Genomic DNA, 13,881 nt, shown 5'->3' with positions numbered 1-13,881 from the left:
ATACATTTGTTTGTGTTTAACTGTTGTTTTGTGTCGCACTGCTTTGCTTTATCTTGGCCGGGTCGTAGTTGTAAATTAGAACATAATTAAATATACCGTGGCAATAACCTGCATTTACATTCTGCAATGTAAATTACCCTCATGTAAATTGTGATATTCCAAACAACGAGCTATCGTGGTGAAATATAGCGATGCATATTGTCAGCAGCTGTCTCCCTCTCCATCTAGAATTGTGTTTACACTTCTTTTTTTTTTTAAACACTGTCAATATTGTAGGTTAAAACAATTAAAAAGGTTCCTTATCATTCACTTTCAGGTGTTGAAAACCTGTACTCTCCGGCGGATGTAATTTTCATGGACAAATGCAACTACACAACTTTTTCCCAAGATATATAGCCTTCCTTCCACAGCAACGATCTGAACCTGAACGATGCCTGGGCAACGGTCACAGATAATGCCTCATAACGCCTGAGGGCATACAAGGAGGTTCTGAAAGGAGTGATGCCCGACAGTGTCCATGTAACCTGTCTCTACCATGGCATCAATCTGACGGGTGAGACCTAGCCACACTACAGTCTTCTTTATGAAGTCTGCCAGAAAGAGAAGGTGGGTGAGACCTAGCCACACTACAGTCTTCTTTATGAAGTCTGCCAGAAAGAGAAGGTGGGTGAGACCTAGCCACACTACAGTCTTCTTTATGAAGTCTGCCAGAAAGAGAAGGTGGGTGAGACCTAGCCACACTACAGTCTTCTATATGAAGTCTGCCAGAAAGAGAAGGTGGGTGAGACCTAGCCACACTACAGTCTTCTTTGTGAAGTCTGCCAGAAAGAGAAGGTGGGTGAGCTTTCTCATTATGAAGGCGTATGTGCAGGCCAAGGATCCTCCTGAAGCAGCGAGCTCCGGATGGAATAAGCTGTTTTGAGGCAGTGAAGAGCATGTTCATCTGTAGAAAGAGGTTGTTGTTTTTTTCGCAGGAAAGTCATCATCCCAGGCAGTCACAAACATCCTCAGCCAGCTGGAAACAGAACGTGCAAGCCCTCACTGTTTAGCTAAACTTCATCTCGGAGGTCTGCTCCACAATTTTATGACAGCTCTGTCAATCCTGGGAGGAAACCACCGTCCCACAGCATGTGTCTGCATACAATGTCATGGAGGATCTGGGCTCTTACCTAGTGAATGGAACGGCAACAAAAAACAACCATGCTGGTATGGGAGCCAAGACAGATACGTTATTGAGAAAGATGGTGGATTGGAGAGAGGTGCTTAACCATCTCCATGATACATTCCACTTGGCCTTCACAAAGTTGTCAAAGCACTGGGACACACATCCAGCCAGAGATGTCGACAGACTGGCTCGGGTGTTCGATCCTAGGCAGGCTCCAGCCATGAAAAAGCAGATTGAAGCCCCACACACACACACACCTGAAACCCATCAACAGTGCTCAGTGAAGAATGGATTGCCTATCAGCTGTGTGTGTCCAGGGAGCCCTCACCAGCTTTGGAGCTTGCTGATGACTGGAGGGGCCCCGAGTGGGAGACTCCCAAGAGTTGCAGAAGAAGTCAGTGCCCGACATCTACTTCGCAGTCAGCTCAGCCGACAGAGAGGGGGGGGGGGGGGGCCTCATAAGGTAGTTATAGGTTTTGCCCCATTTCTCAACACTTAATAAAAGCACTTTATTTTACAAAAAAAAAAATGAATGCAATATTTATTTATTTTTACATAAGTATAAACTAAGGTTTTATAATTTAAACACGTAATAAAGCCCTATTTTACAAAACAATATTGCATTCATAGTTATATTAATGTAAAAACAACATTTTTAAAATGGTTTTGCCAATTGCTTCCTAGATTCTTACATTATTTTTTTCTCATTTATAATAAAAACACTATTCAAGCCTTGATAAAAAACAAAAATGATGCAATGTTGTTTTTCATCATTACAAATGTACTTGTTATATTTTTTATTTATTTTTTATTTTACCTTTATTTAACCAGGCAAGTCACTTAAGAACACATTCTTATTTTCAATGACGGCCTAGGAACAGTGGGTTAACTGCCTTGTTCAGGGGCAGAACGACAGATTTGTACCTTGTCAGCTCGGGGGTTTGAACTCGCAACCTTCCGGTTACTAGTCCAACGCTCTAACCACTAGGCTACGCTGCCGTCTCAGTATATAGTTGACGTTTTATTCAATTAAAGACACTTTCTGATAAAATTTGCATAAATCGTACCACAGAATAAAGAAATATTTTAACATTAAAAAAATGTAATATTGGAGGAGAATTTTTTGGGGTTGAATGAAATTCATATGGAGACCTACACAAGCAGGACACAGTCCCTACACTTTGGAGAGAGAAAACAAAAAGAAAACAGCATTGTGTCAGTATGTTTGTAGTTGCTGCCATAGCCTAGTTCCTGATAAAAAACAACAACTACTTGCAGGGCATAAAATGTCCACCAGACACTGTGGCAGGTAAATAATATCTATATATATATATTTTTTTTAAACAGATGTGCATGCTTAGTAATTTTTCTAAAAACAATGGATGTATTACTACTAAGTAGTAATGTGGTATATCATTTTAAATTTGTAACCCTTCTTTAAACCAAAATATTAATGAATAGTTTATTTTGTTATTTTTTGTATACTTTGACAACAGCTACTGCAGAACCCTGACCACCAGTCAACGTGGCTGGTGAAATAAAACCTCTGCCCACATTCTGCTGCCTCCTGCACAGCTTAGCCAATGTTTGCAACAATAACAGAAGGAAAAAAATTACCTTCAATTGCTAATTAGACTGCTTGTCTGTGTCCTACTGCGTTCCAACACTGGGCAGCCGAGTGAGACAGGCAGCCGAGTGAGACAGGCAGCCGAGTGAGACAGGCAGCCGAGTGAGACAGGCAGCCGAGTGAGACAGGCAGCCGAGTGAGACAGGCAGCCGAGTGAGACAGGCAGCCGAGTGAGACAGGCAGCCGAGTGAGACAGGCAGCCGAGTGAGACAGGCAGCCGAGTGAGACAGGCAGCCGAGTGAGACAGGCAGCCGAGTGAGACAGGCAGCCGAGTGAGACAGGCAGCCGAGTGAGAATCTGGATCGGTGGAAAGAGTGACAACGGACGAGTTTGTTATGCATCTGCCCGATACCATTGTTATACCACATATGCTGATAATGTGGCGAGAGTAAATAGCCGCACGCAACTTAGCAGCTAAGTACATAAAAAATCACTAGACTGCCTGTTTGTGTTGTGCTTATGTTGACAATAGTGACAACACAGTAATGTATTTTTGTGTAAAACATGTAGCCATCTTCCCTCCTGAAAAACATGAAATCAGGCCTATGCTTACAGACGCATGGAATGCAATAGTTAGAACAGTTGTGTACAACATGAGGTTTGTGGGCTACACCATTGATCAAGGACCCCGGGCACAGCCAAGAGGGGCACAGCCAAGAGGGGCACCCCGGCCACAGCCAAGGGGGCACGGCGGCACAGCCAAGGGGGCACCCCGGTACAGCCAAGGGGGCACCTGGCACAGCAGATAGTGGGTGAAATCTCCTTCTCCTGTCTACACCACATCGTCTCATTCAATAGGCATCAATATCAACAAGCTTTTAAAACATTCATGGCAAAACAAGCCATTGAGAAATGAGGAGCTGAGCATCTTGACGGGGTTAAACCTCTCCATTAACCCGAGTCCTCTCCTCCCTCCACCAGAAGGGACAGAGAGGAAAAATCACACTGCAGCTACTAGGAGTAATGAGATTTAACAACATGAGTTAAAAGATTGGGGTGATGATGCTTAAGGCTACATGCCTCTACGCAGCCCTTTATACTGAGCGAACAGATTTTTCAGCCACTGAAATCCTTGGAAAGGTCTTTAAAAGTGCAACAAACAGTTTTAAGCTGCATGAAGAAAAAAAATGTGTAGAATTGAAAGAAATTTGCTTTAAAACTGAAGAAAAAAAAAATAATCATCATCTCGGCTCCATTGAGAAATAAGTAGAATTGCAAGCCTGCCACAAGCCCTTTTTTTTCTTAGTCAGAAAAGGCCTGACACTCCCTCTCCTCCATAGAGGGTAAGAGAATGAAAGACTGCTGGGCACAATACAATGACAGGAAGGATAGCAGTGGTTCAATCCACGGACGCAGTTTGAATAAATTCAGACGAGGATTCATAGGGCACCAACTGAATAAATATGTTCCCTTGAAGTCAAGCAGGCAGAACTACAAGGTCAAATGACCCATTAGGCAAATCATGTCATATATTTCAGATATTCCTCAAAAACAACATGTTTTCAATTAATAGGTTTGATAGGGGGGGGGGCATTGTGGGGGGGCTAATAACAGACAGAGAGATTAAGAAACTTGGCACAGAAACATCCACCGGTTTGAAAGTGGTTGACCCTATGCCAGTGGGTTTGGACCCTGGTTCCAAACCCTCGTCTCCCAAACAGTACACATCTCCTTTTCCATGGACAAGAACACCCAATTCAACTGATCATCAAGCCCTCAATGAGTTGAATGAGATGTTTGTGTCAAGGGCTTCAACAAAAACTGTACTGTTGAGGGGTACTGGGGGACCAGGGTCCCCGAGCTGACAAGGTAAAAAAATCTGTCGTTCTGCCCCTAAACAAGGCAGTTAACCCACTGTTCCTAGGCCAGTTAACCCACTGTTCCTAGGCCAGTTAACCCACTGTTCCTAGGCCAGTTAACCCACTGTTCCTAGGCCAGTTAACCCACTGTTCCTAGGCCAGTTAACCCACTGTTCCTAGGCCAGTTAACCCACTGTTCCTAGGCCAGTTAACCCACTGTTCCTAGGCCAGTTAACCCACTGTTCCTAGGCCAGTTAACCCACTGTTCCTAGGCCAGTTAACCCACTGTTCCTAGGCCAGTTAACCCACTGTTCCTAGGCCAGTTAACCCACTGTGCCTAGGCCAGTTAACCCACTGTTCCTAGGCCAGTTAACCCACTGTTCCTAGGCCAGTTAACCCACTGTTCCTAGGCCAGTTAACCCACTGTTCCTAGGCCAGTTAACCCACTGTTCCTAGGCCAGTTAACCCACTGTTCCTAGGCCAGTTAACCCACTGTTCCTAGGCCAGTTAACCCACTGTTCCTAGGCCAGTTAACCCACTGTTCCTAGGCCAGTTAACCCACTGTTCCTAGGCCACCATTGAAAATAAGAATGTGTTCTAAACGCCTAGTTAAATAAATGAAAGGGTTTTGAGTAAGTCTATATAAAAACTCGACATGTGGATGACATATCTATTCATCCATAAAAAAAAAAGAGAACAGGGTTTTCAAGGCTTACCTTGCTTGCGTACATCCTCCACGGCAGCAGTGAGCTCGTCCTTGAGGAACTGGCTCTCCTTGGCGATCTTCTCTCCTTTATCCAGGAAGTTCAAGGTAGCGGTCTCCACCGAGGCAGCCAATACATGGGCCTTCTTAGAGCGACCCTTCTTCTTATTGGACGGCCCCTTGTTGCTGGAGTTCACCAGGGTCGTGACCTTTAGGAGCAGGACGAGAGGTCAAATGTCTCGAGGGCGAGATGCACAACACCGCTTCTGAAAGTCCATGACACTACAGCTAAAGATATCTTTTTTAATAAGTCTCTAGTCATAGCTAGCCAACTGATTCCAGACTACAAACAATCAAAGTAGCTAGTGCTTTTCAAGCCTTTAGGGCTAGATACCAATGAACAAATCAAAACCCATCATGAATGCATGACAACCAGTTTTAAAATACAGGCTACCCAATAGGCTTACAGCATTTCTAACTGTCATCAAATATCAAAAATGCATTTGCTCAGTCAAAACGTATGTATCCTATGCATTGTTAAAACGTTTGTGTCGGGGGATGCTAGCTGGCGAGAGGCCCTAAAAGGGAGACGATGTGCCTATTGTCAGAGGGGTTGTCACAATACCAACAATGTGACACCAGGCCAAGAATCCCCAGGCCGAGTCGTCTGGTGATTACCATAGGGGTTTTGTTCACAGCTGTCATGCGCGATATTCAATGAAGCACTCATTCTTATGACATACCCGCCACCGCGATCTGAATTCTGATATTCTATTTGTAGGACACGTGCGGTAGGGGTGCGTTCTGTGCTCATGTTATCAATTGAGAGAGAGAGAGAGAGAGATGATCGCACAAGAAGATCAGTTCGCACCTCTAATAGCTAAATGGGTGATACACTCTTCGTCTGCACTCTTTTTGTCAGACACTTTTTTTTTTAACAGATCAAGCTGATTCATGTGGATAACCCATTTTCAGATCATAACGGTGAATATGGCCAAAGTTTGCATCCCTGACATATTGGATTAAAATGTACGTATTTCCAACCTGTGTGACCAAGGGCTCCAGCAGCCTCTCCACAGCCAGGGTACGGATCTCCAGGCTCTTCGGATCCCATTTGAAGTTGATGTTAGCCGTGTTTATGGTTGTCATGTTTACCTCGTATCTGAGAAGGAGAGGAGAGAGGGACGGTTACTGAGGAGGGAGAGGGATGATAAGATTACGACAAAAAAAACGGATGTCTGGGTCATTCATCAAATGAGGGGGTTAAGCCACCAGCCATGGCAACACAGCCCCCCCCCCCCCCCCCCCCCGCGGAGGTACAACACATTTCAACTGACCTCTGATCTGTGTGCAGCATAGAACAGTATTGGACCATCTAGCCTAGATAAGAGCTAACCCCACACATCATAAAAACTATAAAGGCCTTATTGCATTGAATCAACCACAACAAAAAGCTGTGAAACCCATTGAAAGTGTTTATTTAACCAATTCATGCCAAGCGAAGAGCCACTACACCATGGGAGCTGCCCAAATGACACCCTATTCCCTATGTAGTGCACTATTTTTGACCAAAACCCACAGGAAGGGGAAAAAAGTAGTGCACTATATAGGGAAATGGGTGCTATTTGAGCAGCAACCATGGTGTCGTGACATTTGGGACAGACACCGTTTTAAAAATGGATGCTCCTTCTTCAGAGACAGGTCTCCCTCCAACACTGTTCGACAGCCATAAATCTTCACTTCCGTCATCGTGAAGTGCTTTGAGAGACTAGTCAAGGACCATATCACCTCCACCCTACCCGACACCCTAGACCCACTCCAATTTGCTTACCGCCCAAATAGGTCCACAGACGATGCAATCTCAACCACACTGCACACTGCCCTAACCCATCTGGACAAGAGGAATACCTATGTGAGAATGCTGTTCATCGACTACAGCTCGGCATTTAACACCATAGTACCCTCCAAGCTAGTCATCCCCGCCCTGTGCAACTGGGTACTGGACTTCCTGACGGGCCACCCCCAGGTGGTGAGGGTAGGCAACAACATCTCCACCCCGCTGATCCTCAACACTGGGGCCCCACAAGGGTGCGTTCTGAGCCCTCTCCTGTACTCCCTGTTCACCCACGACTGCGTGGCCACGCACGCCTCCAACTCAATCATCAAATTTGCGGACGACACAACAGTGGTAGGCTTGATTACCAACAACGACGAGACGGCCTACAGGGAGGAGGTGAGGGCCCTCGGAGTGTGGTGTCAGGAAAATAACCTCACACTCAACGTCAACAAAACTAAGGAGATGATTGTGGACTTCAGGAAACAGCAGAGGGAACACCCCCCTATCCACATCGATGGAACAGTAGTGGAGAGGGTAGTAAGTTTTAAGTTCCTCGGCGTACACATCACAGACAAACTGAATTGGTCCACCCACACAGACAGCATCGTGAAGAAGGCGCAGCAGCGCCTCTTCAACCTCAGGAGGCTGAAGAAATTTGGCTTGTCACCAAAAGCACTGACAAACTTCTACAGATGCACAATCGAGATCATCACCGCCTGGTACGGCAACTGCTCCGCCCACAACCGTAAGGCTCTCCAGAGGGTAGTGAGGTCTGCACAACGCATCACCGGGGGCAAACTACCTGCCCTCCAGGACACCTACACCACCCGATGTCACAGGAAGGCCATAAAGATCATCAAGGACAACAACCACCCGAGCCACTGCCTGTTCACCCCGCTATCATCCAGAAGGCGAGGTCAGTACAGGTGCATCAAAGCTGGGACCGAGAGACTGAAAAACAGCTTCTATCTCAAGGCCATCAGACTGTTAAACAGCCACCACTAACATTGAGTGGCTGCTGCCAACACACTGTCAATGACACTGACTCAACTCCAGCCACTTTAATAATGGGAATTGATGGGAAATGTCAAATATATCACTAGCCATTTTAAACAATGCTACCTAATATAATGTTTACATACCCTACATTATTCATCTCATATGTATATGTATATACTGTACTCTATATAATCTACTGCATCTTTATGTAATACATGTATCACTAGCCACTTTAACTATGCCATTTTGTTTACATACCCTACATTACTCATCTCATATGTATATACTGTACTCGATACCATCTACTGTATCTTGCCTATGCCGCTCTGTACCATCACTCATTCATATATCTTTATGTACATATTCTTTATCCCCTTACACTTGTGTCTATAAGGTAGTAGTTTTGGAATTGTTAGCTAGATTACTTGGTTATTACTGCATTGTCAGAGCTAGAAGCACAAGCATTTCGCTACACTCGCATTAACATCTGCTAACCATGTGTATGTGACAAATAAAATTTGATTTGATTTGAAGTGGAGCAGAGTAACATTTTGGCCCTTTTAAATATGGATGCTCCCTCTTCAGAGGCAGGTCTCTCTCCACCACCATTAAGACAGCCATAAGTGGAACAGAGTACAGCGACTGGCCTTGTATTGATTAGCCTTCACGCACTGAGTGGCAGGGATAATCAGGATGCCCCGAGGGCTGAGCAGGGCTGGACCCAGGACCCTGTCTGCCAGGCCGACACAGAGGGAGGCCGTCTCTCCATACACAGAGGGGGGCCGTCTCTCCATACACAGAGGGGGGCCGTCTCTCCATACACAGAGGGGGGCCGTCTCTCCATACACAGAGGGGGGCCGTCTCTCCATACACAGAGAGGGGGCCGTCTCTCCATACACAGAGGGGGGCCGTCTCTCCATACACAGAGGGGGGCCGTCTCTCCATACACAGAGGGGGGCCGTCTCTCCATACACAGAGGGGGGCCGTCTCTCCATACACAGAGGGGGGCCGTCTCTCCATACACAGAGGGGGGCCGTCTCTCCATACACAGAGGGGGGCCGTCTCTCCATACACAGAGGGGGGCCGTCTCTCCATACACAGAGGGGGCAATGGGTAAAATAACATGTTAATTAAGCAATAAGGCCGAGGGGGTGTGGTATATAGCCAATATATCACGGCTAAGGGCTGTTCTTATGCGACGCAACACGGACTGCCTGGATACAGACCTTAGCTGTGGTATACTGGCCACAAACCCAAGGTGCCTTATTGCTATTATACTGAACAAAAAAATCAACGCAACATGTAAAGTGTTGGTCCCATGTTTCATGAGCTGAAATAAAAGATCCCAGAAACTTTTCAAAAAGCTTATTTCTTTCAAATGTGCACAAATTTGTTTACTTCCCTGTTAGTGAGCATTTCTCCTTTGCCAAGATAATCCATCCACCTGACAGGTGTGATGTATCAAGAAGCTAATTTAAACATTTTTTTAAAAGACTCATTACACAGGTGCACCTTATGCTAGGGACAATGAAAGACCACTAAAAAAAGTGCAGCTTTTTGTCACAGATGTCTCAAGTCAAGTTAAGGGAGCGCGCAATTAGCATAATGACTGCAGTAATGTCCACCAGAGCTGTTGCCAGAGAATTTAATGTTCATTTCTCAACCATAAGCCGCCTCCGTTGTTTTAGAAAATTTGGCAGTACGTCCAACCGGCTTCACAACCGTAGACCACGTGTAACCACACCAGCCCAGGATCTCCACAACCAGCTTCTTCACCAGCGAGATTGCCGGGGGGGGGGGAATTCTACATTTTCTTTATGAGTAGTGCGTGACCCTAAGGAGGCAACACATACAATCTAAGTGATTTCAATGTCTCTCTCTATTCTGATTGGTTTATACTGTTCAATTCAACTTCCCCCCCCCTCAATTTCTGCATTTAAGATAATTTCCACGTAGGGCTGCATGATATGGCCAAGTAATCTGGGCCTTGTTTTTAACCAAAATGTTGCAATTAGACTTGCGATTTAGAGCAAAACATGGGAACAGAATGTCTATTCTAATTATATAGTTAGAATATAATAGTGGGCACTTTGAATACAGTGTTGCTTGACATGACATCAAATGGAAATGCCAGGGAGAATTTATTATGATCGGGTAGGAACTAATGTGTTGCAAGGTGTTTCCTAGGGGACCTTATAATCTTCGGATACATTGAATGTTCTCTCTTAGCTACGTCATGTAGCTAACATTCTTGCTTTGCGTTTACCTCTAATTTAGGTGACACTGTTGCACAAACAACATACTGATTTGGGTCTATACAATCACTGGTATTATCAGGCTGTATAGCGAATTACACTTGATCTTACTCAGTGCATTTGTTAGCCAGCTAGCGATTAGCATTAGCGGCTAACAAGATTTAGGAACAACTTGGTAAGAAAAGACAAACTGTTAGAATATGTAAGAAACACAAGCTAATAGTGTATTTATAGAACGCTAGTAGATTTATATTAAGAAGCAAAGTGAAAACAGCATCGTTGTCATCAACATTGTTGCATGTGCTGCATTGACCATGCAGACTGAACGCAAAGTGTCTCCTGGTTGAGGAACATCAACTGCGCTCCTTGAGTGACAGGGGGCGTGGCTAGGTCTGTGTCTAAAGGGGCATAGAGAGATGACTGAAGTAGCGAACTATAAAAAAATGGACCTTACACACTGCTTATCACATTTATCAAACATTCAAATACTGGTATAGAAGGTCAAGAATTTTTTTTTTTTTTTAATTCTGCACCAATACCGGTATAATCACACAAAAAAACTGTATACCGCACAGCCCAATTCCCCAGTGGGTGGGCCTAACCCTCCCAGGCCCACTGATGGCTGCGCCCCTGCCCAGTCAACTGAAATTCATAGAGGGCCTAAAATAACTTGTGTAAATTTACTGATTTCCTTAAAAAGGTAACAGTAACTCGGCAAAATCTTTGAAATTGTTGCATGTTATGTTTATATTTTAGTTCTGTATAACTAGAGCAGTTAAATCATGTTAAAATAAAAAAATACCACGGGTATGACACTTATTTTAACTAGGTAAGTCCGTTAAGAACAAATTCTTATTTACAATGACGGCCTCCTAGAGAACAGTGGGTTAACTGCCTCGTTCAGGTTCAGGCTCCTAAAATTTTCCATTTGTATCTTTTAATGGAATAATAGTTAACGCTCAATCACTTGCCTGCTGCCGTCCCCCAAAATCCTCGACTAGATATTTTAAATTAAAAAGTTAACGCTTACCTTTTGGTTAACTAACGAGTCTTCACTTAACTAGCTTACGAAACTAATACTATGCCCCTGGCTCGCTTAAATGTCTAGGTATTTTGGGGCCTTTACACCAGAGCCGGTTTTAACGAAGGACAAACATTTGTGATTAGCGGCTAATTGATTTAGCTTCACGTTACTAACTAACAAAACGAAACACTTCAACAACAACAAAAAAACATACTGTTTTGACTGTTGAAGTTACCAACAAGCAAAAATGTAAAGTTGACCATTAAATGAACAAGTTAATAATCTAACGTTACAAAACACATACATACAATAATAAGTAACTAACCAGGTGTCACTAACGTTAGCGAGCACAATAAACAGCGAGAGTGAATGAGGTTTCGTATTACGTTGAAACAATTAAACAAATAAATTGTAACAAAGTTAAAGTAACGGATTAAAAACGAGTAAAAAACAACCAGCTACTTTTGCAACTACACGAAAATACATCTTTTTTTTTAAATCACAGTAAAACAAAAAACTTAAATCACAGTGAAAACTTACCGAAAGGCAACAATACACTTGGAAAACTTGTTCAGTTCAAAAACAACAACAAACACACACAAAAAAACACCTCAAAATGGTGGATTGAATCGGGAATTCGTCCCCTGATTCCAAGTTTCTCTTTCCCAACCGACGTTTACTTCCCTCGACTTGTTACAAAGGGGAAATGAAGCTTCGATACTTTGTGCTGTTTCGTTTTTTTTTTTAACTATTGAAAGCCACAATATACGATAGATGTTGGAATACAAAAGGATTCCTCAACTTTGATAAAGGTTTCGGTCAGTAACTATTCCCTGAAGGGTGGGGAAGAGAGAGAGCGAGAGGGGGTCAGTGTGCTATTTCCTGAAGTCACGGAAAAGGGCAGAACCGGGAGACTATGACCTGACAAAAGCGTTATCAGGTGTTTATGAGGCGTGGTGCTGAAATGTCAACGCTTTACCTTATAAGGATCTAATGAGGAATTTTTCTAACGAAACCCAATGGAAGGAATTTCCAATTTATTCGAGCTAAATCAGTTTAGCTGGAGGAAGCTCCAATTTCCTCGGGGAAGGTGTGCCACAAGTATTTTATTTGTTTTTATAGCCTATTTAGTCTAACCAGTAGCCCCTGAAAAAATGTAATACAACAGGTTCAATAAAACAGGCCAGGGGTTCTTAAACTTTGTCAGCTCGACACCCAAATGAGAAATTGACCGTTCTCCCGTGTCCCAAATCATCCAACGACCCAAACTCAAATCTAGTTTCGGTATTGCCTTTTAGATTATAATGAATGGACAGGGAGGACCTGATCCTAGATCAGTACTCCTCTACTAATGTGACACTTTATGAATATTGGCCATGACCTTAAAAGTCCTTTGCAGACTGTACGATTGTTACACGTCGTGGGTAAATTCTTAGGCTTGTACAATGTGACAGGGTCGAGGTCTGCCATTAAAGGACGGCTACGTGCTATCGCGTGCCGCGTTCAAATAAACTGGGAACTCGCAAAATACGAGATCAAAATCATGACGTCAGTGTTCTTCAGGTCGGAACTCTAAAAAGAGGACCGAGGCCCCGCGTTGGAATTGCGAGTTGGATGAGTGTTCAAATCGATTTTTCCCAGATCTGAGCTCTTTTTCACCGCCACAGTTCCTTGTTGTTTTGAACACACTCTAGTCGGAAGTCGGATATTTCCGAGTTCCATGCACCTAGTGGTTTTGAACGCGTCAGTAGGCTCCAACCAAATTCTAGCAGTGTCAGAATTAATTCAATTTCAATTCAAGGGGCTTTATTGGCATGGGAAACATGTGTTAACATTGCCAAAGCAAGTGAGGTAGATAATATACAAAATACAGAATTATTTAGCCTTTATCGTGGTCTGGCTTGTTTTACCAGCCGATCCCGGTGACTGACAAATATGAACAGGACTGAACTCGCGATCAAAACACAATGTCAACAGCAGAATTAGATCTGAGAAAAATTTATCTTAATCCAAAAATACATAATATTACAAAGGCATGAGGTAATTAAAGTGCAATTTACCTCTGATCGCACCTGGCTAAGAACACACGAACAAACACATCCCCAACACGTTTGCTTCACTTCCAAGAGCTGTGGTGGATATACAGGGTTTGACTGACAACTTTGAGAGTCATCTAAGAGTTTAAAAGAAAAACGTCCTACCACAGCCACCATGTTATTTTAGAGAAACCCGTATGTGTATTTGAAAACTAAAGAAAAGTCTGCGACGCGTGCGCTGTTGAGTTTTGTCCCGTGTGAGGAACATATTTGACTACCCAGCTTCAGATTAAAAATTATTTAGGTGTTTTTGGTCTTACAATTTATAAGCCTACTATGCTACAGTAGGCATACATGCTATTATATTTGTATCTCCTATGTAAAATACTAATGAATCATTATGCTGATCTTGATAGGCCTTGATTAAGCTTTGATC

The 13,881-nt window shown here is 43.7% G+C and overlaps 1 protein-coding gene across 3 annotated transcripts in view; it reads right to left on the bottom strand.

Moving 5' to 3' along the window:
- Positions 1–13,617, bottom strand: part of ctnna1 (catenin (cadherin-associated protein), alpha 1) — a 227,594-nt gene extending 213,977 nt beyond the window's left edge. Inside the window, exons 1-3 of one of the 3 annotated variants that reach the window (XM_031789509.1) lie at positions 13,470–13,617; positions 6,339–6,456; positions 5,308–5,503 (exon numbers count right to left, since the gene is read on the bottom strand). In XM_031789509.1, coding sequence (XP_031645369.1) covers positions 5,308–5,503; positions 6,339–6,443 — 301 coding nt within the window. In that variant the 5' untranslated portion in view covers positions 6,444–6,456; positions 13,470–13,617. Of the gene's footprint in view, positions 1–5,307; positions 5,504–6,338; positions 6,457–11,949; positions 12,313–13,469 lie in introns of those variants that run through there. The other 2 variants (XM_031789508.1, XM_031789510.1) reach the window with 2 other exon arrangements.
- Positions 13,618–13,881: the final 264 nt, after the last annotated feature.

The sequence above is a fragment of the Oncorhynchus kisutch genome, linkage group LG15 (assembly GCF_002021735.2).
Source record: "Oncorhynchus kisutch isolate 150728-3 linkage group LG15, Okis_V2, whole genome shotgun sequence".
Taxonomy (NCBI): domain Eukaryota; kingdom Metazoa; phylum Chordata; class Actinopteri; order Salmoniformes; family Salmonidae; genus Oncorhynchus; species Oncorhynchus kisutch.
This window is presented reverse-complemented; position numbering and strand designations above follow the sequence as displayed.